Source organism: Chelonoidis abingdonii, chromosome 25 (genome assembly GCF_003597395.2).
Source record: "Chelonoidis abingdonii isolate Lonesome George chromosome 25, CheloAbing_2.0, whole genome shotgun sequence".
Classification (NCBI taxonomy): Eukaryota; Metazoa; Chordata; order Testudines; family Testudinidae; genus Chelonoidis; species Chelonoidis abingdonii.
In genome coordinates this window covers 3,783,344-3,806,818 of record NC_133793.1, presented here as the reverse complement: position 1 = coordinate 3,806,818, position 23,475 = coordinate 3,783,344, and the positions used below count along the sequence as shown (strand labels likewise).

The window sequence follows — 23,475 nt, the reverse complement described above, 5'->3', positions numbered from 1 at the left end:
AGCCACTTCATCAGAGCAAGCGGCTAAAGAGAGACACACAACCAGGCAGAGAGCTGGGCGCAGGGGGAGAGGGCAGCTCCTTCCAGGGTGCACCCCCTTCCCCATGCTTGCTTCAGGGCCCTCTGCCCCCAGCCTGAAGAAACCAGCTAGGCTAGGAAATTGTGAAGTGACCCCTCCTCCCCCTGCTCCAAATCAACGTGACAATGCGACGGTGGGGCCTGATTGACAGCTAGCCCGGAGGAGCCCCATCCTGCCGCGACGATCCTCCATGGGCATGTGCAGAATATGGGGATCAGGAGCCCAGAAGTTAGAGCTGGGATCCCTTCGCCCCCCCCCCCCCTCACTAATGCAGGGGATGCTCCTCGTTGTCCTGGCCCCCAGAGGATTTGCCTAGCAGCAAGAGAGCCCTGCACCCCATTCTGGGGGGCCCCTGCCGTGTTGCTGACTGCAGGCAGATGATTTACAGTTCAGGCTCTCTCCCCCACAGCGGGCGCAGGGCTCTAAAGAGAGAGACCCTGCCAGGCTGCCAGCCCACCGGCAGCATTGCCCAGAGCACTGTTATCACCCGCTCTGTGCAGACACTGTGGGGGTGCCAGGGTGGTGCGGAGCCTGCTTCGTGCTGCCCTGCAGCCCCCCATCCCTACGGAGAGTTTGCTGATGACCCTGCGTCTCTGCTTTTGCCAAGGGTACTGATCCCAGGGCACCTCCGCTGGGCCCAAGCAGATTAGGGGGTGGGGTAGCAGGAGGACCACAGCCACCCTTAACCCTGCAGGACATTTGCTGAAACTACAAGCCCCTTCTCCTCCCAAGCACGGCTGAGACTCAGCCCCCCCCCCACACACTCCGCAAAGCTGCTGCAAGGAGCCAAAGCCCAAGTAAAATGCTGATTACAGTTCTGATTATCAGTGTCTAGCGCAGAGGCTGCAAATAACAAAAGGCTTCTCCAGCGTGGGAGCTGGGAGCCCAGGCACCAGCCTTGTACTAGTGAAGGTTAAACACTCAGCACAGCTCCCCCAGCCCTGCAGTCCCCAGCATCCTGATTTCTGGCCCCCTCCCCAGTGCTGAGCCACTTACTGTCCTGAAGGTGATTCCACTTCTGTCTGGGGCTGGAGCACCGGCACCCGGGAGCGGTGGTGTCGCCTGCCAGTTCCCAGCACTTGCCTGCTCATCTTGACTTTGCCACAGAACTCCTTCAGCTTGTCTGCATTCTGTTCCCGAGGAGCATGCAGCATCCTCGCAGTTCAGCTTGAGAAGTTCCTTGCGAGGGAGGGGAGGGGAGAGAGGAGATGTAAAGGCAGACCCTGCCTGGCTTGCAGACACCTCCAGGTGCACGTAGAGAAAGATGCTCCCCTCTTCTTTATAAAGGAGCCTTGTTCCTTGCTGGGGCTTCCCCCTCCCCTGCCGCTGCAGGCAGATTTCACCTCCCCATCCCAAGACGAGTCCCACCCCTTCCACACCACACAGCCATGCCCGGCTGCAAGGCAGACGGCGAGGGAGCTGCACAGATCTACGCTAATGAATCCTCCAGTCTCTTTATTTACCAGTAAATATTGTTACGTGTGCACAAATTGCAAGAGGCCTCTCCCTCTCCCCTTTCGCCAGCTGAAGCAGGCCAGGAAGCAGCCCTAGGAGACCCCGGCCGCAAGCAGCCACAGGGGCTCAGAGACGCTGCCATCAAACCAAGCCATGGCACGAAAGGCAAAAAGCAGCCAGCGCTTCAGGTCCAGGCTGTTTCCAGGGAATGTCAGAGGGGAGCCCAGGCGGTTGCTTGTCTTAGGACGTCCAAAACCTTTGGCTGATCAGCGCTGGGGAGACATGAGGGTTCGGTCGGTTTGGATGTGGGGATTTGTCTGGGTCTAGCGGTGTCGCCGGGCTCTCTGTCAGGGCGCGTGCTGGCAAGGCCCAGAAGGGAACCCGCCGTGCGCTGCCACTCTCCTGACCCTGCTGCAAGGAGCATTCGCCTCTCGCCAGTGGCTCTGGACTTCAGTTTGGCTTTTCCAAGTTGGCGTGCGCAGCAACGTGTTGATGGTTTGGGTCCCCCGCGGTCCCCTCTGCCTGCGCTCCTCGGGCACTGGGGCTGCCTGCTCGCCTGGAGCAGGGGTGACTTTCAGAGCCCCTGACACCCAGACTCTGGGAAATGTGGGGAGGCCAAATACCCCTCATTTGTGACATGCCAAAGCCCCACTGATCAGGGCTCCGTTGGCTTTCAGCGGAAAAGCAGTGGGGAGAAGGGGGAATGGGGAGGGGCTGTGGAAAGGACTCGACCCCGCCATCTCAAAGCTGTCCCAGGCCATGCAGGTCACTCTTAGTATATTGAACACTTCCCCCCCCCCCCACAATTTGTGAAAAGCCTCGTGCCTGCAAAGTGATTAGAGAGACTCTAAAACCAAGCTCCTACCTCCCAGCTCTCCCTCCACCGGGTCCCTTCGGCAGCAGCATCCTCTGGGCTTTGAGCCTGGATCCTCCGATCTGCAGAACGTCCCAGACGCAAGAGGAGGCTTTGCAGCCACCCGGAGGCATGAGGTGGAGTATTGGGGAGGTCAGCGAGTGGGGGACACATGACACCTTGTTCTAGTACCAGCTGGAAAAGGAGAAAAACAAGGAGTCCCCCCCAGGCCTCCCCCCGGCAGAATGCACTTTCTTGGCAGGGCCCTTCACTCCCGTCCCTCAGCACTAATGCCCTGCTCCCCGGCCGGCCGTGCAGTGTTTGCCTGCTATTTTTGGCAGCCTCCTCAGAACTCCTCACAGGCTATTAATAATGAGAGTGAGAAATTCGTTTGGCCTCTGCTATATAAGGAAAGGTAGCAGGCTAGAGGCAGCTAAATATACTGGAGCGTGCAGAGCTGGGGAAAGCGGGAAAGCTTTGGCAGCAAGTGTGGAAAAGAGATTGTTTTGAACAATAGAAAGATGGTCTCAATGCTAGCTAGCGTGGGGCCTTGGCACATGGGAAGGTGACATTGCTCGGGGGCTGTGCAGGCCCTTTCAGGCCCTGGGCTGCTCACCATGCTGTGGGCACGCTTGTGGCTTGCGAGGGCTTAATGAGAGATTATCCACACCGCCTGGCTCCTCTTGAGGAACCCAAACGAGGGCTGGATTCCCCCAGGTGCGCTCAGCACCCAACAGGCTGTGGAATTGGGCCCCAGCTCTGGGCCCTGTTGGAGATTCTGGCCTTAACTCCTAGTCCCAAACTGTACCCGGAAATTAACACCCTGTTTGGTTTCCATAGTGGAGGCTGCTAGCCAAGTAGCCAGGGCAGGCAGCAAAGGCAGATGTACAGACCCCAGGCAGACCTCCTCGATGAGCAATGTTTACCCATGTTCTGCCTGGACCTGGATATACAAGGATTCAGGCAGGTGCTCATGCACACACACACTGGATACTTGTGTACATGTGCAGTAGGGGAAGCTGGGGCCCTGGGCTTGAAAACTAGGCCCATAACCAGCTACAGCTGTGGGGTGGAGGACTGTCTTGGAATTGCAAGCTCACTTTAAGACCTGAGTGTGTTCCTGGTCCTGCTTGCAAAGTACAGGACTCTGTAGGGAAACCTGTGATCAGAGTAGCTGGCCTCTCTGCCTAGGGAGCAGCCTGCTTTGTCTCTCTCTGTTTTTGGGTTCCCGAGTGTCATCATTCTGAACTCTAAGAAATCTAGTGGGCTGCTGCAGCCTTCCAGCCAGTGCGTGTAGGCCTTTCTCCAATTTCTCTGTGTGGAGTTGTGAACATAACAAAAGTCACCTGAAATACCAGATTAAACTACAGCAAACATGCCAGGAAATTAAAGGGCTTTGAAACCTGCTATAGGGTTAATTCCAGGGTCCATGTTAGCCCAGGAGATGGGGAAGGTTTCACAGCCCTGGGTCACCAGCCCCCTTGTGCTATCCCATGGGCCGGCAGTCCCAGCTCAGGTCTTTAAGGAGCATGGGGCTCACACAGAATAGGGGAGCCAGGGCTGTACTGATCACTAGCATTATCTGCACCTGACCAGGCAGCCAGTGAAATGTCCCCAGCAGCAGGATGCCTCTGCCCAGCCCCAATGCCCTGCCTGGCCTCCCCCTCTGCATGGCAAAGCATCTGCATGTGAGTCATGTCCCACGCTTACAGCCAACCTCGTGTCCCCTTATGACGTGACCTGTACTGCACATCACAACCGCTCAGGACATCACAGCAACAGAGAAGGGTGGAGAGACCTCAGATCCTCCTGTTTTAAAGCACAGGCCCCGGGGCTAAAGGAGACTCTGTTTGCAGTACAGGGCCTATGAGACACAGTGGCACAGTCTGATTCCCTCCAGCAGAGGGCCACGGTACACAGGCACATGAGCTCCCCTGAACTCCAGTCCATTACAGTCCAGACTCACTCAGAGGGGCCCCAGGGGACGTATCGGCTAGTGGAAAGCTGCCTCTGCAGCTGCTTGAGTCCAGTGTCTCCGCTATGCAGAGCGGGGATCTGGGGATTCTCTCTGCCAAGGCTGGTGATGAGCTCCCTCTTCCTAAGCCCAGAGTTGCCCCTGGAGGGCAGCTAACGTGTAGTGGGTGGATGGTGGCAGCCAGAGACTGACCACACCAGGGTGTGACACATCCAGCATGTCTGGGGCAGGGGATGCTGGCAGAGGGGTCCCGGCTTTGGAGCAGCCATGGGAAGGCTTTGGGAAGCACCAGGCAGAGGGGGGTCAGAGCCACTGCAAGCCAGGGGGCAGCAGAAGGGGCATGATGCTGCATTGGTTGCACCACAGGCACGCTCCTGGGAGCAGGGACTGAGCTGTGGGGGGGGGGGGTCTCAGCACCTGTCAGGCTGAGCGGGGAGGGGAGCAGATAACGGACAACTAGGACTGGAGCTCTAATGAATTATAGTTAAACACCAAGATGCACCTTCCCCACCCCAGCATTTCTCAGGGCCTCTCCCTTCCTGCTGCCCTGCTCAGCAGGAATTTAAGGGGAGCTTCTCCCCGTGCTGGAATCTGCAGCCAGGGGAGCCTTGTGCATGTGAGTCCAGCCCACCCCCCTCAGTGCAAGGCTGGCTGCTGCAGCAGACAGGGCAGGTCACTGAGAGCCGTGCTGCCAGGACATGCGGGGAAAAGCTTCACCGGGCAGCAGAATCTCCCCAAGCGAGGGGCGAATCTGGTGGGTGCTGCTGGGGGCATCCTGGGGCAGCAAAGTCCAAATCTCTCCACTTCAGAGACTTGCTGCAAACGTAAGCTCCTCGCCAGGGTGGCCAGGAAGGGCCGCGCGGGGTTGGAGGGAGGCAGGACCTGGCCTGGCCTGCATTGGGCTGGTTGATGGTTTTGCATTGAAACTAGGAGGGACTCGTAATTCCAGCCCTGGGCTCCAAGCAGAACCCGGGGCTGGAACGGAAAGGGAGGTACCAGCCCTGAAAAGCTGCGTCTCTCTGGGCCTCGCATCCCATCTATGCAGTTGGGATAACGGCACTTCTTGTCTCCCACCTTCGCACCCTTCAGTTGTACCTTCTTTGGAGGATGAGCTGCCTCTTCCTAGGGGCTTCTCTGTGCAGGGGCCCATGTCTCGGTCAAGGCTCATGCAGCACCTGGCGCACTGGGGAACTTGTGTCAGCCGGGGACTCTTGTTGCTACCGTAATGCAAACAACGGTAATTGGCCCGAGGTCTCCTGGAGAAACTGGGCAGGCTCTGCCCCTGGGAGACAGGTTCTCCTTAAATCAAGGCCCTGAGATTCGACAGCAAGCAGCATAAAGCTTGGCCTTTACCCATGCTGAGTAACCATCTGCCTAGACGTGCTGCCCAGCGCAAATGGGCTCAGGGCAGCTGGATCTGCGGAGCAGCTTCAACACCCCCCACTCAGCACCTCAGCTGGCCCCACCCTCGCAGGCTGCTCCCCCCATACCAGGCCAGCATCCCACTCTGCCCCAGCTTGCAGAGCCATTCCTGAGCGCGGCTGTGTCCCATGCATCCTGTGGCCCCTGCAGAACAGACATGGCAGCAACCAGCCCCTGGATCTGACGAGCTCCAAAAGCAGTTGGCAGTGCAGGTGTTACCCTGCTGTTAATGTAACATGGGGGTGGGAGCTGGTGCAGTACAACCGGGCTGGTGTCACTCACAGGTGTTGGCTACAACAATTATTAGAACAATTTCCCCTTCAAAGCCATCTTCTCTTGTTAACGAGTGGGTCGTTAACCTTAATGGCATCAGTGCAAATTCATTAGCAAGTGCAGCTAAATCACCACCTAGTGTCCAAGGGAATAGCAAGGGAATCCTGGACTGCGGAAACCAGGGTGAGTCTGAAATGCAGCTGGACACCCCCAAACTAGGCAGGGGGGGATGGTACATTGAACCTTGCTAACAAGGAGATCACTGCAGCTCTTCTAGGTACAAAGATGTTTCAGTTTTTGTCTAGACTTTCCCTCAGGGAAATACAAGTCTTTGGACCTGCTTCACTGCCAGGCCTTTGGCTTTCTCCTGGCCTGGCCTCCCTGCAAAACTGGAAAGGGCTGGTGGCAGACCTTACCCTAAACGCAGGGCTCTCAGCACCATGCACAGCCTTAGAAGCAGAGCAAGGGAGCCCAGCAAACATGCTGCAGAGGAGGACCCTGGACCAGCCCGAGGGACAGGCTCGGGGGTGGTTTTTGTTTTGGTGACAGAACCATGGTGCAACCCCCTCAGGGACAGTGTCAGTTTGGGCCTTGTGTAGCTTCTCCCCTTGCCTAGTACATCAGAAGAGGCAGGCGTGGTGCTGCAGGACCATGGCAGGGTCTCTGGAGGACTTGGCTAACAGCAGCCCCTGCACCCCCACGTGAGCTGCAGCTGCCTCTCGAAAGAGGGGAGAGCAGATGCTGAGTTGAAGCTCTCAAGAGGAGGGGGGTTGAGGCCAGTGCAGACCCCTTGTGCAGCGCTGCTGCCTTGCGGCAAAAAATAACCTGCAATTTGCAGCTTACCCCCATACCGAGGGTTCGCACAGGGTGCAGCTCTCTCAATGGGGCCGCACTGGTGCAATGAACAGTCCAGCAGAGAAGGCGTCAGAGCCTCAGGGTTAATCATTCTTCCTTTGTGTTGAGGTTGCTTATAGGGACCCCCATCAGAGATCCATGCTCTGTTGCGCTAGGCCCTGTACAAACACAGAACAAAGTATCAGTCCCTGCCCCAAAGCACACCACAGGCTAACGACACTAATACCTAGCTCTTTTCATCAGCAGGAGGCACCTGCTGCCTCATTGGACACTTAGATTAGGGAGAGGCAGCGTGGCCTAATGCACAGAGGACAGGATTGGGATTCATCCAGCAGCCAACCCCTGGACCCCACCTGTGATCTCACTGGGTGCAATGCTGATGAATCTCCACTAGGGGCAGTGCTGGCTACAAAGCTTTAGCCCCAGGGCTAAGGGGTGGCTTGTTCCCCACCTAAGATAAAAAGCCAGACCCCCAGGTGGGGCTTGAGTAAGAACATGAACTCGTAGCCTCGGGGTCACGGCCATCCCTAAGTGGGTGGGGGATCCTGGCTAGATGGGCAGGGAGGATCTTGGAGTGGAAAAAGTTGAGACGTGGCCATTTTAGGAAGCTGTGACTTAAAAACGATTAAAAAGCGGTAGGGCTGTTGGCACATTGTAACAATCTGGCTCTCAGGTGGCCAGATCCTGCCCAATAGCAGCAGGCACAAGGGGCTAAGAGATGGGGATAGCAAAGGGGGCCTGGGGCAGATGGTGCCATTTGGAGCCATTAGACCATCAGAGAAATTTAAGGTTTATTTTTTTTTTTTTGAGCCAACTAGAAATTGAGCGTAAGCCAGCAAAGGGAGGGAAGAGGCTGCCCTGAGCAGCAGGAGCTATGCCCAGGTAGAACAGTGCACGGCTGGCTCATCTCCTGGAGTGACTGCTAGCAGCAGCAGGTGCCTATACACCAGTGCACGGTTTATAAATTGTACAGTAACTGGGCTGGCAAAGGGGAAAGAGATGAATTCCCTCCACTTGTTGAAACAAACCAGCCCCCTAATGTTACACAGGCTCCTTCTGGCAGCTGCAGTGCTAATGTGCAATCTCTATAGCAACTCCTTTAACTGACAGCAGGGCAGCCCCTGTTAATCTCTTTCAAGGACTGCACTAATTAATAAACGTTCCTCAGTTTCATTAGGAGGTACAGACAGCCCGTGCGCTGGGACACTTTGCTGAATCTCGATCCCTGAAGCTTCAGCAATTTTGCTTTCCAGTGAAATCAATAGTCCACATTTGCATCTGCTCCTGCTTCCTTAGAGCAGCCCTCAGCAGATGCACATGAAGCTCTCTCCCTCCACGCCCAGCCTGGAAATCTTAGTTGTCAGAGCTTTTTTGCCAGGGACTGCGGCAGCCTTTGCACCTAGGGCTGGTTCTGCGGCTAAAGCACATGGCCGGATGTCAGAGATGGGGTGTGTGTGTGTGTGGGGGGTCCTGTGTGCTACCAGCACCAACTCCCACCGTATTGCTCACCAGCACAAAGGCTGCCTTTAGGGTAGCTCGGCAGTGTCCTCCAACAGACAAGGCACACAGCAGAGGGCTGAGCAATAACAGACTCAGAACCGTGGGGCTGGGAGAGACCTCGGGAAGTCAGCAAGTCCGGCCCCCTGCACAGGGCCAGCACCAAGTAAACGCAGACTGGCCGATACGTGTTTCTCCAACCTGTTCTTAGAACCTCCAATGACGGGGATTCCACAACTCCCCCTGGAAGCCTGTTCCAGAGCCAAACTACCCCTAGAATTAGAAAGTTTGTCCTAACATCTAACCTAAATCTCCCTGGCTGCAACTTAAACCCAATACTTCTTGTCCTACCTCCCATGGACAGGGAGAACGATTAATCACGATCCTCTTATAACAGCTTTTAAGATGGAGGGGTGACGTGTTTTCTCAAGCCCAACCTTTTTCTAAACACTCTCCTCATAGGTCAGGTTCTATAAGCCTTTTATCACAGTCGTTGCTGTCCTCCAAACTCTTTCCAAAGTGTCCACATCCTTCCTAAAGAGTGGCACTAGAACTGGACACACTACTCCAGTTAGGGCCTCACCAGTGCCGAGTAGAGCGGGACCATTACCTCCTATGTCTTACACACAACATTCCCGTTCATACACGCCAGAATCATATTCACTTTTTTTTTTGCAGCTGCATCACACTGACGACTCATACTTGGTTTGTGATCCATTATAACCCCCCAGCTCCCTGCCAGCACTTCTACCACTTAGACGGTTATTCCTCATTTTGTAGTTGTGCATTTGATTTTTCCTTCCCAAGTGAAGTAGTAGCTTGCATTTGTCTTTATTGAATTTCCTCTTCTGTCCTAGCCTGAAAAGTAAGAAGTCGGGTCAAGAGCAGTTAGTGGGGTTGTCTCGCAAGGTAATCGTCATGAAACGGCTGGAAAGTTAGCACAGGAGGTGGGAGCTGAAGAGATCATTCTCAACAGCTCTGTCAAGCTCATGCACAGACAATAGCTACTGGCACTAAAGCAGGGGCACCCACGCGAAGCATCTTTGGTAAGTCTCATAAAACCCATGAAGTTTTATATTCCCTGGCTAACACAGAGAACCGTGTCTAGGCAAGATCGACAAGATCCAGCACAGGATGCTCCAGCCAGTCTCGAGCAGCCTCTGAGTTCTAGGTGAAGCACGTTTGAACCATTTACACATTTAGAACATAGGATCCAACTCCTGACAAGTTGCAAATGCAACACTCAGCTGGGCAAGTCAATGGTTCCAAAGTGGTTTGCAGACACTGAGGATAGGGAAAAGGGAACAAAAGGATATTTGACTGACTGTAGGCAGCGTATTTTCCAAGTGGAAGAGCCCCACATTTGGGATGCCTGGTTTAGACACCCCCACCAAAGTATATCTAGAGAGAAACAGGAGCCAGAAGTAAGATAAGCAGCAGCAAAACAACTTCCCCTTTTATTTGCAAGAAATGTGTTTTTTTTAAAAAATCATTTTCCAGTCTTGATCCAAGTAACACTGCAATCAAACAAACATCATGAAATTAAAGGTCAGACAGATTGGGCCACCCCAGTGTACAGAACAAGGAAAAATTAACAAAAACTATTTAAAACTGGATCTCAACATTGCAAGAGATTCTGGCCTCTGACTCAAACATCTTTACTAAACACAAGTGTGTGTCTGAAGTACATTTACACTGAAGAGTGAGGAAAACAAAATCAAATTCGGCTGATGGTTCATCTAACAGATGTCTCAGCTTTTAACTTCCACACATGGGTAACTTGTAGCCATAGAGTCTCTAACTGTGAAATCATAATGCACAGCCATGCAGAAAACTTCTTATTGCAAGGTCAAACCAGGATCGGGGTACTTAGGTAAGAAATGAGCAATGATATTAATAATACCCTGGGGGAAGGAGGAAAGGGAGTTACAGGATTTTAAACTAATGCTTTCTTTGTACACACTCCTACATCAGAGGAGGATCGTTTCTAACATGGGCTGTTGTCTTTTTCCAAGCAGACAATCTGCCCACACCCTCTTCCACCCTAATGGAGATTTTCACACCAAGGCAACTAATGCTTTCACCTTCTGCTTGTCAGGGTTTTTCACTGACCTCTTGTCCCTTGATTGACATTAGAGTCTCCTAGATTCCAAGTTCATTTATGAAAAGCTTCTCACACTTATCAGTGCACAGTGAGGGTAGGTGTATATACTGGACATACTTCTTTATAACCTCTGTTAGGGTAAAATAATTTAGAGGAACAAAGGGTTAATATCTGAAGTGCAGAACAAGGTGTTTTTTGGGAGGTAGCTGACGGGGTGTTTCATGCAGAGGGGGAATGTTGCACAATAACAATACTAATGGCAAGCAGGAAATCTAACTTTCGGGACTTGTGATCTGCGGTCATAAGCCTGCATTTTGAGATGACAAATGACTAAGGACAGGAAGCTCTCCTACCAAAACTGGTTAGCAAGGAGTCTGTAGAAGGCCTATCGTCTTCTACAAAATGCAAGTCGTCCCCATGCCAGGCAGGAAACAACTATTCTATCCACAGCAGTGCAGTCAGTCAACTAAAGCACTTCGGTGTAAGTGGTCAGTTCCCACAGTGAAACGGGAGGAAGGAAAAAAATAACCCCTCAGCTAAACAAAGGTGCTGTCGAGTAATAGCTGGACAGGTTTTAATGCTTCCCGCTTCCGTAACAGGAAGGCAGAGTGCCAGTGTAAAGGCACACCGTGCATCTCCTGTGAGAGGTACTGATCTCTGCAGGAAAAGAATCCCTAAAAGCCTCACTGCTGCAAACAGGCTGAGAATTCCTTGCAGGGAGAACCTCCCCAGGACGGAAGGGGAGTGACCAGCTTAAAGTATGTGCCTAAGGGAGGAGAGGATTAAAGGGATACCCACCATCAGTTTAAAAGAGTTTCATGGATGACACCCTGCTCATAGGTTTCAGTGCTACTCACAACAGTAAATTTCAGACCGAAGTGTGATTTTTAACTTGACTGTGTCCCTTTAAATGGAGAAGTCTGGTGTTACCTTCGCCCTGCATGGGGGGAGGCAGGAGTGCATGTGGGACTATGGCAACGTGTTGGGGGTCCCATCACCTAGGGGGAGATCAGCCAGGCTGAGCCCACCACAGGAGTCTGGAGAGAGGAACAGGCACTATCACATGAGGTCAAGAACTACAGCTGGCCTAAGTCAATTGGGAAAATCCTCATGTCTTATTAGCCAAGTCGAAACAAAACACAGAATCCAACACTTGTGCCTAAGGAAGACATCTCATTGCACGGAAACATTAAATTAGCAGCAGCCATGACTACATTCAGTGGGGAACACTCCCTCAAATTAAACAGTGTCTTTCATCTTCATCTGGTTCAACACAAATCAGTAGTGCAGCAGTATAAATACAACTTAGGCGTTTAAAGCCTTTTGTCTTTCAGTATCCAAAAAAGGAAGCCAATGAAACAAGTTACCAGTTTAATTAAACACAAAGGAAGGCCAGAAACTAAGTACTCACCCTAGAGGGGCAGAGGCATCTGACACCCCAATGAAAAGGGCAAACACTCGCCAAGGATGGAGGTTTGGCTCAAGAAAGCAGCATGCTGAGAGAGACATGGCAATGGGGAGGGAGTGTCACACACACTCAGTCGACTCCACGTTGTCATCGACTGAAAGGGGCATGTAGTTCAGAACCACGCTGCCCAGCGAGGACACACTTCCTATGGGGATGTGCCTCTGGGAGCCACCTGCAGGTATTTGGGCAAAGAGGATCTGAATGGTCCCTGTTTCAGTCAGTTAATAAATCTGAAGTGTGCATGTCAGCCAGTCAGTCAAAACAATTCAATGCTAGGAGCATACACAGGGCTACTCAATGACAGCACAACAAAAGGCTACTGAAGTGCCAGCTGGAGGGGGACGTCCAGCCATCGGGGAGTGAAGGTATCCACCCATGTTTCTCTTTGATGTGTGTAAGTGTTTGAAGAAAGGACAGGATCATGGCATCGTACAGTAGGGAGGGCAGTACTGATATTCTACAGCGTCACTGAGCACACACTGAAGTGTTTCAGAATCGACACAGTGTGCCGTGGAGCTGAACAAGCTTCTCAGGGCTTTGGAATTAAGCTATTAGTCACAGATACCAGAAAGGCAGGCACTCTCCTTTGAATTGGCAAACGATCCCCTGGGTCTGGTACAAACCCGGAAGGGCTAGGTGCAGGGATGGGGGCGCCCCGTTCAGCTGGCTAGCACAGACTCTGGAGCTGGGCTGTTCACTCCAGCTAGTTTTTGGCATCTGATTAGGTGCCATTTCATCTCTATTCCCAGTGATAAGACTAACAATTTAAAACAATTACAACCCCTTCATAGCTGTGAACTGATGCAGCCCATTCTGGGTGAGCACAGTATTTTGAATGTCCCCCACCCCACGCGGTTAGCTGGTGTGAAAGGACAAAGTTAATTTTTTAGAAAATGGTGCTTAATCAGTGAAGCGGGGTGGGAAAAGCTTTTCCTGCAGCTGAAGTAGTATGTGAGCTAGGTTTGTTTTTCTTTTTTAAAAAGGTCAGTCAGTCAGTGTGCCATCACTGTTGGAGGCTGCGGTGGTCTGATGGGAGCCCAAAGGACGGCTCTCACAAGCCCGACCCTGACCCCCCTTCAGAGAGAAGAATCCTCCAGTAGGCTGAAAGTCCATGGGAATTTTGCCTCCATTGCAGTAGGAGGTGGGTGGGTCTGTGCTTTCACAGCTGTGGTAAGTGGTTCTATCCTGTGGCATTCCAGATGCCAGGTAGTCTGTATTTCACAGGTCCTTTTCCTCCCTTTGATTTCCCTTGAAGTCAGGATTCAAGTACAACCCGTTCTAGTCGAACGAAAAGAAACCCACAAAAACAAAGGTAGTTTCCATGAAATAAGTTAGCAACTTTGTCCTACAAGATCTCTTCCCTCTGGTTCTTCGGTTTGGGCAGCACCTGCCCATTGCGCAGGGAGCCATTCTGACTCCGGAGTAGTCTCCCTTTCTCTCGGTCTGGCCACGTGAAGATGGCTTCGTCGCTGTCCAGTTCAGATTCGGAATGCATCAGGCTGGTGTTAAGCACCTGAGCTTTCTGTCTGCTGCCTTTGAAGGAAGCCAAAGAAAATCCCACATTAGAAACACTTTCAACGTTCTCAGTAACATACACTAGAGCAAACAGGAGAAGGGACCGCAGGCTCTCTCGGTGCTGCTGTTAGGCACATGTCATCCGTCCAGAACTCAGCTGAGTCTCCTGGAGCTATCCCCCAACTCTCTCCAAGAGCCACCGAGCTTGCGGGACAACAAACCACCCCTGAATGTGTTTCAGGCATTGTGACACAATCAGGGTCACACATTCATCTTGAGATCTCCAGAACACAACATGCAGAGAAACTGGTGTGGTTGTCAGGGTGGATGAGAGGTGTTTGGGGCTGTCACACCTCACTGCCCTACATTTAGTTCTATTGGGGTTAGAGGCTGTAGTAAAGAGTAGGCAGGGGTGTGACAGAATATCACTGCACACTCTTACTAGTCACCTTCTCTAGCATCACTGCTTCTCCTCTGGCCTGCAAGGGAAGGAAGGTAAATTAACGGGCTGAATTAAGATTAAATTCACAAGGGCGGAGGAGAGACATGTTTACTGATACTGGCAACAGAGGAAGTAATTTAGATTTCAGCTTTTACTTTATCATGAAGTGCAACACTTGCTCTGGAAGTGGGAACATTCCCATGCGTAACTGGGCAAAGGGACACTCTGCTTAGCAGACACTATCTGAAGCATCAAGGAGGGAATTTAGTTACCACTGAAAAGTGAGAGTTTGAGGTACATTTGCCACAGAGTGATGGTGGCACAATAAGCCCTTTGTTTGGTGGTCAGGTTCTTCGCTGCTAGTTGCCAGATGGTCAGACTTAACTGGGGTGGGCATGTTATGGGAGGGGGAAGCACCCCCTTTCTTCAATGGCATTCAGACTTGGGCTTTCAGGATGCGTTGCTCCCAAAGGAATTATCTGATCGGCACAGTCATGGCAATACCCTCCACTGCGTCATTAGGTACTATTCACTTTGCTGGAACATCATTAAGTAGGATAATACTAGGATGAGCAATTATTTTCAGCTAGCAAACAAAAATTAAGGACTATTTTCCATGCACCGTTAAAATAATTCTTACTAATGAGACTCTTCACCTACTGTTTGTATGAAAGGGAGAGGTTGTTTTAAGAGCTAAAATCTCTCTCACTCTTTGGAGTGTGTGTTTAAGTTCTACACATGCTTTGCAACCTCTTCCTCCTACCGTCAGTCATATTCTTCACCAGCAATGATTTGGTGCAGGTGTTCTACAGATACAAACACACCATTTCTAGATTATCTGCATCCTGCATAACAAATGCAGCCATCTCTGGGGTGGAGGGTGACAACCAGCAGGATGCACCAGGTGAGAGGGGGGAGGGAAATACTGGCCCAGGACACAGGGACAAACCCTGTCCTGGTGGAAAAGGCCAATGGATTCCGTGTTTACATAGAGCATGCACAACCTAGGTTTTTAAAAGCTCTTTTTCCCATGGGGGATATCAGTCTTCTTAGCCAGCATGGGAGGCTTTCAAACCTGTGATCCCAAAGAATCTAGACATTTAAAAACACTTTGCTTAGGCCCCTTCCCACTCATCTCAGTTCATACTCACACTACAATTACGAGAACCTCTCTGCACACAGCCCATTGCCTAGTTGACCTACAGCAGCGACAAGAGGGAACAATTAACTCTCACATAGACTCTTGGGATATTTTTAGATGGACATTTTAGGCGGGGGGAAGAACAGAAAAAAATCACAGGGCCTATTGTCAGAAGAACAGATCAGGCTGCGCAGGAGCATGGTCCCCAGTGCCTTTTGAGAAGTCAGACTACTTCCTGCTGTTCATTGGCCAGTCCAACTCAGTATGCTGCTGCATTTCTCAGCTGCAACACATGTGTCAGGGTCTCAGCTCTGGAATCCAGCTGAGAGGTTTAATGAGGGCAATGGGTTTTTATCCTGCTAGAGATGAGTAAACATGTTCAACAAAGGCCCAAGAAATGAGTCCCAAACTCTTTACAGAAATAGCTTTCGGTTATGGTTTTGCCCATCTCTTCACTGCTTGGATCTGGCTGGGTTCAGAACTGGAAGTACCACAATACCAGAAGTGGCTGTTCATGTGCTTTTTCTAATGTGACAGAAGCTGGAAATACCAGAACAGAGACTATTCTTAGGCAGTCTCCAGCCTCCCTTCTAGACCAAAGAGGTTTTGATGCTTTAACTAAGTGACCAGGTTTTAGATATGAAGCAAGAGCCTAGACCTTCTTAGCCTCGTCATCATCATTCAATACCATGCTAGATTCACACTGCAATTTTACAGCTGCAGGAGCGGGATTTCCTGTGTCAGAATTCTGCAAGCGTTAAGATCTTCTCTCATGTTTTACCTGCTTTGAGGTTTGGTTTTAACTCCAGACTCTCCTGATCTGTGGCATCCAAAATCTTGTATTTGCTTTTCCTTTTGGGTTTTCCTTTTCGCCTGGAGGGGAAGAGGAAAAAAGTTAGTCTGAAATTCATATTTAGACAAACCCAGACAGGAAAAAGATCTAAACATAAGAGCTGTGTAACTTGTTTCCAGTTTTATCCATAGGAGAGGACACTATATTAAAAAAGTTACTTTGGGCGCACAATTTTATTATAAATCAAAATCTTGCATCCAAATTGAACTTAGAGTTCTAGGACCTTTATGTTTCACCTGTATCCCTCCACCCTACTCTCCCCTCATTACACCATTGTTCACACTCCATTCTTTCTAAAGTGGCAACAAATGACACACTTTTAGATATGGGAATAACAGAGCCTATGTAAAGTGACCTGCTTAGACTATCTGTTTGCATGACCTCGGTTTCAGGAGGCAGCTACACGTATTAAAGTATTAGAGATGAGGGTTTAAGGCAGGGGTCTCAAACTCACGGCCCACTGGCCACCTGTGGCCAGCGAACCTCCCCAATGGCTCCAGCAGTTTTGGGGCCATGTCTCTCCCTTGGCCCCACCTGCTGCACCTGGGAGCTCCCCCCCAGGTGATTTAAAATGGCCAGGGGCCCCAGTAGCACAGCTGAGCTCCATGTGTCTGCCGGCCCCTCCCTACAGCCCTGGGGTGGGGCGGGGCTGTGCCTCCGCATGCTGCTCCCACCCCGAGCGCCCCTGCAGCCAATGGGAAGCTGTGGGGGCAGTGCCTGGGGGCAGCAGCACGAGGAGGTCCCCCGTCCTGTCCCGCCTTGGAGCCCCAGGTAAGCGCCACCTCCTCCCCCATCCCAGAGCCTGCACCCCTCCCCCCTCATTCCTCCCAGAGCCTGCAACCCCACCCCTTCTCCTACCCAAACTCCCTCCCAGAGCCCAATCTCTCACCCCTTCTGCACCCAAACTCCCTCCCAGAGCCTGCACCCCAATCCCCCCCGCCCAGACCTCCTCCCCCAGTCAAACTCCCTCCCAGGGCCTTAGGCAGGAGCAGGGAGGGGGGCAGAGTGACATTATTGGCTGGCTGGGAGGATATGAGGACTGGCACTGGCCCTAAGGTAAACTGAGTTTGAGACCCCTGGTTGAAGGGCTCAGGTTATTACCTCTTGCAACAGCAGACCACAGTCCAGGATAAGATTCCAAAGGCAACGACAATGACAAAAGACGCAATGATCACATACAGCACACTCCATTCTGTAACCACAAAAACCCAAGAGATACACAACTTAGCATCTCACACAGTTCTTGGCTGGGATTTTAGGTGACCCTCCTGTAGCAGGTCAATCATAACAAAAAGGAGCCTCATCACTTAATAGCATTCAGGAGACCAGCATCCTATTGCCAGCTCTAGTGCTCACTTCTCTAGGGAGCCTACAATTTCAGAGCTGATTTTCCAGTCACTCTCTTTGCTCGTGTCTCTGTTGCCCATGCCACTTGCAAGACACTTCTCACACTATGTAAAAAGTTAGTCCTCCATGGCAGGGGCACATCAGTTTGGTTTAACACTGAATTCTGCTTCTGTAGCATAATCACACAAAAGGAGAGCATTAGACTTCCTTTAATGGAGGCCGAAGCATGGGCAGCGAGTCCACTTTGCTGTGTGAGCCAGGGAAAGGACCGGGGTGCTAGCCGTATGCTGAAATTGACTCAACCCTTCTCATCAGAGTTTATCATCTGAGGGCTCTGGAGATCAGTTTCCTTACCAAATATTCACTGACCCGGATAAGGACTCTGCTTCTGCTCCCCTTAAAATCAATGAGAGTTTTGCCATTAATGGCACTGGGCCCCAAATCCAGGTAACTGGATGTTAAGAAAAACACAGCTGAATTACGCTGGCAGACAACTGCTCTTCAGTACGGCCAGGGGCTTCATGCATCTGTTAACAAGGAGCACTCCACTCCTTCCACACAGCCCTCTGCAAGAAAGGAGATCACCCCCCACCCCAGATAGCACATACCACAGTTACTCTCGCCCTCCCCCATCTGCACTTTGATGAAGTTCTCCATCCAGAATGGGTCACAGATGCAGCGCTTGGTGAAGGAGTCGCAGTGCCCATGCTCGGAGCAATTCAGCTGGCATGCTGTGGACAGGAATGGCTGAGAGTGAGGTTAGATTGAGACTTAAGCAACAGACAGCACATGATTTAGAACTGGAATAGCACAAAAGGGAAAAAAAGGGTGAATATAACAAAGTTCCTGAGCTGCCCAACCCCATGGGGATCAAACTTGAATCCACTCACCCAGTAAGTATTTTTTCCTTTTCTCACCGGTCTGTGAAACCAACCTCATTTCTCATTTCTGGTTTTCATTTCTTAAGAAAACTGAGCTAAACTTCTCTCTAGATCAGACAGCTAGAGCTGCAAACAGATCAGCTGTGTCTGAGCTGCTCCAGACCCACTGAGAAAGTTAAGGATAATTAACCCTCTTCCTAGGTGGCTTTAGCTGAGATGGATGCCAAGCGTGTCTTCTTTTTCAAGCACCTTAAGCAGAGAACAAAGCTGCCCTGTGGTGCTGCAGTGCTCTCCCATAAACAGGACAAAAGGGAAGTGGCAGGTTCCCAGCACAGCTTATCTGGAGTAGGAATGGGGACACATTTGTGAGGATCACGCTCTTGGCCAACACTGGGGACTGACCCTGGCAGCTCCAGATCTAAAAGCACAAGTGTCTACAAATTTCAGCTAAAGAGCCAGGCTCTCAAGCTGAGAACTGCAATAGGCTTTGTGGAGCAGACACAGGTGTGTGTGTGGGGGCGGGACATAACCCTCACTGCCCAGTGGGTACACTGATTTACTATTGGCACTAGACCTAGAATATTTTCTTGGGGGAGAAGTGATAGAGGGGGTAACAACCCGTATCAGGCCCCCTGGTCCCACAAGCATCTGTAAAGGGAAAGGAACAGGTATTAGCTCCTTTCACCATTACTCCTACTTACTGACTGTATTAATTTCTAATGCTCGGAAGATGAGGAAGTCCGACTGCTGTTTCCGGAGTTCACTTTTGAGCGTCCATGCTACATCATGCCCTTTGAAGATCTGATGGGGTGGTTGGTTCTGCACAAAGAACACCATCTTTGTGCTGCAAAGCAAACACGAGAAAACGTTACCAAGAGAATCTGGCCACAATTACATGTCAACTGGTCATCACTACATTCTAGAAAGAGAGAGTAAACAGACATTTAAGCAGCATCTCAGCATGCCATCATTATCCATTCTGATTCCCACTGGAAAATAGATGTTGCTTTAGTACCCCTCGGGCAGCCCCCTCCATCGTGCCTACCTCTGCTCTGTGTACGGCTGGATCTTTTGTACAGTAATGTCCGAGTCCAGGACGCCCAGCAGAACGCCTATCTGACGGATTAACATACCCTTCTGCCTTTCCGTCAGCTGGCTGACATTAACATCCAGTATCATCTCCACAAGATTGTTTTTCCTTGGATCTAGGCAGAACACAGAACAAGTGCATGCAGATCCTTACGGGCTTCCAAATGACAGCGTGGGTGAAAAATCTTAATTTTCAGTACCTCCCTAGAACACTTATTTGGGACACAAAGTGCAGCGTTTAATAGCGAGGAGATCATAGAGATGACATGATCTTTAGACACAACGGCAGGTAGTAAGGCTCTTTGCAGTGGGGATCTCCACATGGAGAATGGACCAACATCTTTAAAGACTATAGGAAACCATAATTGTTTCCCTCCCATAATTTATGACACTTGTACTTTCCCTGAGCATAGAAGACCAGTGAATTTTCCATCAGATGTCCAGTACGTTACAGAAAGTAATTGAATACAACTTCTCAGCTCACCAGGATATACGAGTTTATTTTTAAAAAAGACAACCCATGTCATTCAACTGGGTATATGGCATCAGTACAGTCTGCACTGCTATATCACTTTTCATCTGAAAGCCCCTCAAAGTAGTAGCACATTATCTACGCCCGAAAGCTACACTTTACGTGTTACACTTTATAGATCAACAGACTAGAGACTGAGTTGAAATAGCTTGTCCAGAGTCTACTGTTCATCAGGCATAATGTTCCACATAATTTAATCAGCTCCGTCTAACTTTATGTTAAGACTTTTCCTGCTCTTGATGGATTTTGGCACATTCCAAAACACAGACACACAACTTTCCTGCAGCCAATTCTGTCATTTCAGAGCATGCATCAGAGTACAAAGTAACTAAACACAATTTACAAAGAGAATCCTTCACTGTTACTAAGATCCTGGGTATTGCAACCAGCTTTTGCCATTGCCAGGAAAGGTGCATTCATGGCAGGATACTCCAGTTTAGAAAGAATCTCCATGGTGCAGAGAACAAGAGGACTCACCAGCTTTGACTTCCACAGTGGTCCTATCTGTATCACTCTCTCCTTTGGCATCTGTCACTTTCAGATGGAAAGTGTATGTCCCCTCCACCAGGTTGGAGAGGAAAAGTACAGGGTGGTGGTCTGAATTATTTAACACCTCCTGGAAATTTGAACAAAACTAATATTAAGAAACAAACAAGGTCGCTGCAGATTTGACTCCTATACAACATACTGAGCTGCATCACGCCACACAGCAATCAGTGTGCAGGAACCAATGTTATACTCTCCCAGGAGCTATTTGCCAAAGAGTCTAGTTAAACCTCACTACATCTTCCATATCTGTGCAATGCTGCATATTCCCATTACAGAGACCATGTTTGCAGCACTCACCCCAGCCGCAGGACTCCCCTCGTCCCGGGTCCACAGGTAGCTGACAATTCCCTTATCATCCCAGGATTTGGACCCATCCAAGGCTGCTGTGTTTGTAGGCAGGGTGACGACAACATTCCCAGCAATCTTTGCCACTGGTGGCTTGTTCATCTCTAAACAAGTAGATGAAAAATTGTTACAAGAATTTGTTAGAACTTAAATGTGGCACCGGGAACTGTGCTGTAATCCAGGCATCCATTATCTTGCAGGGTTTGGCGGGACCCAGGCTTAAATGGGGGTCCATCCAGATACTATGGGATTCAGCGCAGTTTGTTCTTCCTTCAGTCACAACTGAATCTGTACCCCAGTATGGTGCTGGGAGGAGGCACTGTGCTGCTCACATGACACACAGGAGTTCCCAACTATGCTCACATTAATGATCCCATGGCAATTTTTGTAAGAATAAGTGTTAAGCTCAAGGTCCTGGCCAAATTCTGAACCAGATATGATGTCTTGCGAAAGTGAATTCTGTTAAGTAGTAGCAAGAGAAACTGATACTGATTTACAGGAACAGGAGTTACCAGACTGGATCAGACCAATGGTTCATCTAGCGCAGTATTCTGTCTCAGACAGGTGCCAGCACCAGATGCTTACGAGGAAGGTGCTGGAAACCTCCCAGTAGGCAGATGACAATCTGCCCCATAAAGGTCTCATCCTAACCTCTAACAGGTAGAGACTGGCTTAAGACCAAGCGTGAGATTTCATTACCCTTCCAAACCTCTCATTATAGCATTAACTATTGTAATGGGATATTCTTGTTATCTGTATAAATCCTTCTTTGGCTCTTACTAAGTTTTTGGCCTCAATGACATCCTGTGCCAATGAATTCCAGTCTCATTATGCCTTGTGTGAAAAAAACATTTTAACAGGCTTGAATTTGAGTCCTTTTCATTTCAGTTGAAGTCCCCTCATTCTTGTATTGGAGACAGGGAGAACAGGAAGTTCACGGTCTCCCTTTCTCTAGGCCATTCATTATTTTATAGGCTCCCCTTATAGTCCTCTCTAAACTAAACACTCCCATGTTTTTCAATCTCTCTTCAAATGAGAGTTTTCCAAGCCCCCTAGCTTTTCTTCTTCTCATTATTTTTATTTATTTGTATTATCATAATGCCTAAGATGGACCAGGACTCCACTGTGCTAGGTGCTGTACAAACAGAACAAAAAAAGTTCTTGCCCTTCTCTGAATCTTCTCCAACTCCAATATCCTTTCTGACATGGGGTAACTAGTGCTGCCTACAGTATGCCAGGTGAGGGCAAACTGCTGCTTTGTATAATAACATTAGAACACTTCCTGTATTATTCTCCATCCTGTTCCTTAGGCACTTTCTTTGCCTTTTCTTTTTTTTAGCACAGCTGCACACTGGGCAGTGGTCTGCACTGACTGCTCTCAGTGATTGCACAGGTCTTTCTTCTGATGTTACAGTTCACTTTTGAGTACAACTGGACACACCTTCTTTGACAATGACATTAACTGAACTCTGGCTTTGCAAGCTCCTTTCATCTTTGACAGTCAGTGTGAATTCATACGTTCCAACCTCAAGCCCAGTTACAGTAGCAATGCTGCTGTTGGCATTCTCCAGTTTTACACCATCCAGGCCCCTAGCCAAAACAAAAGAGCATTAGTCTGTGCCCATGGACCTGGGATGGGGTCTCCTACCAATGAACAGGGGAGTTAAACTAATAACAGTAAGAGTAGTCAGCAGGTAATATCCCTGCTCCTCAGAAGGAGACAAGATACCCGAGCATATAAAGAAAATGTATTTCTTCCAAACTCAGGCAATAAGACACTAAAATGGGTAAATCCTACATACAGTATATTCTGCAGAGTCTCTGGGGGTCTAGTGCAAATTAAAAGTTGTGCCAAACACCCCCTAGGCCAAAAGTGCTTTATTAGTATTTACTGAATGCAGATGACTGCTAGAAACAAAACAGCTTCATGGTAATTGCACAATGAGTAAACAGTGAAAATATTATAGCAATTACAGCTCTTTTTACAGCAGAAACTTTTTACAGTAGCACACAGCTTGCATTGTTGGGCTAATGCAAAACCAAAAGTTACATTTAAAAGTTGTCCATAGCTTTGCCCTGAATTGCAACGCCTCTGAGGGGAAGCCTGACACAATGATCAGAATTCAGAGGGCTGCAGGAGCAGAAGTGTTATCTTCGCTCACGCCTGTGTTGCAAGAGGACCCCGTTTAAAATAAAAAGGAACTTGTTATCCCAGCTTCTCGTTTATACTGTCAGTGTAAAGGGGCTTTTCGAAGTGGGTGAGGTCCCTTTGCACTACCAGAACGGTAGTATAAATGAGAATCGGGCTTAAAGAGTTTAATGCTCAGGCCAGGATATTTCCAACGCTTAAACAAAACTGGGCGCAAGCCTTGCTGGAGTCCTTTGGTTCGTATGTTACTTAGGCTTAGGGCTCCAGCAAGGCCTATACTGGGGCTCTCCCCCAATTAATAGCCAAATCCTGGTTCCATTGTAGTTACTGGCAAAACTCCCACTGAATTCAATGGGACCAAGATTTTGACCCTGCTATTTTTTTTTTTTTAAACTAACGTTTAAAGGCATAGCTACTCCCAACAGAAGGATCTAGGATGTGATACCGACCGTGTTTTCTCCCACAGGAAGGAGACTATTTTCTGGTCGTCTGAGCTCTTGCTGCCATCTAGAGTGGTGCTGTCCACAGGAAGGGTGAGTTCTTTATCTGGGCCAGCATCTGCTTTGGGGGGCTTATTATTCTCTGGAAAAGGATTGTGAACAACAAAAGAGGAGATGGAATTAAACATGCTGCTTGTTCTGTGAGGCAAAGT

General features: G+C 49.8%; 1 protein-coding gene and 1 long non-coding RNA gene across 7 annotated transcripts in view; one reads left to right on the top strand and one right to left on the bottom strand.

Moving 5' to 3' along the window:
* LOC142045928 (uncharacterized) overlaps positions 1-23,475 on the top strand; it is a 76,468-nt gene that overhangs the window by 26,092 nt on the left and 26,901 nt on the right. The gene's annotated exons all lie outside the window — the stretch shown is intronic.
* Positions 9,834-23,475, bottom strand: part of KIAA0319L (KIAA0319 like) — a 49,188-nt gene continuing 35,546 nt past the window's right edge. For 3 of the 6 annotated variants that reach the window (XM_032766802.2, XM_032766804.2, XM_075060760.1), the window contains exons 12-22: positions 23,273-23,405; positions 22,116-22,264; positions 20,627-20,778; positions 20,258-20,396; positions 19,205-19,364; positions 18,861-19,003; positions 17,887-18,009; positions 17,033-17,123; positions 15,860-15,951; positions 13,945-13,974; positions 9,834-13,513 (exon numbers count right to left, since the gene is read on the bottom strand). In XM_032766802.2, coding sequence (XP_032622693.1) covers positions 13,326-13,513; positions 13,945-13,974; positions 15,860-15,951; positions 17,033-17,123; positions 17,887-18,009; positions 18,861-19,003; positions 19,205-19,364; positions 20,258-20,396; positions 20,627-20,778; positions 22,116-22,264; positions 23,273-23,405 — 1,400 coding nt within the window. In that variant the 3' untranslated portion in view covers positions 9,834-13,325. The remainder of the gene's footprint in view (positions 13,514-13,944; positions 13,975-15,859; positions 15,952-17,032; positions 17,124-17,886; positions 18,010-18,860; positions 19,004-19,204; positions 19,365-20,257; positions 20,397-20,626; positions 20,779-22,115; positions 22,265-23,272; positions 23,406-23,475) is intronic. The other 3 variants (XM_032766803.2, XM_075060762.1, XM_075060761.1) reach the window with 1 other exon arrangement.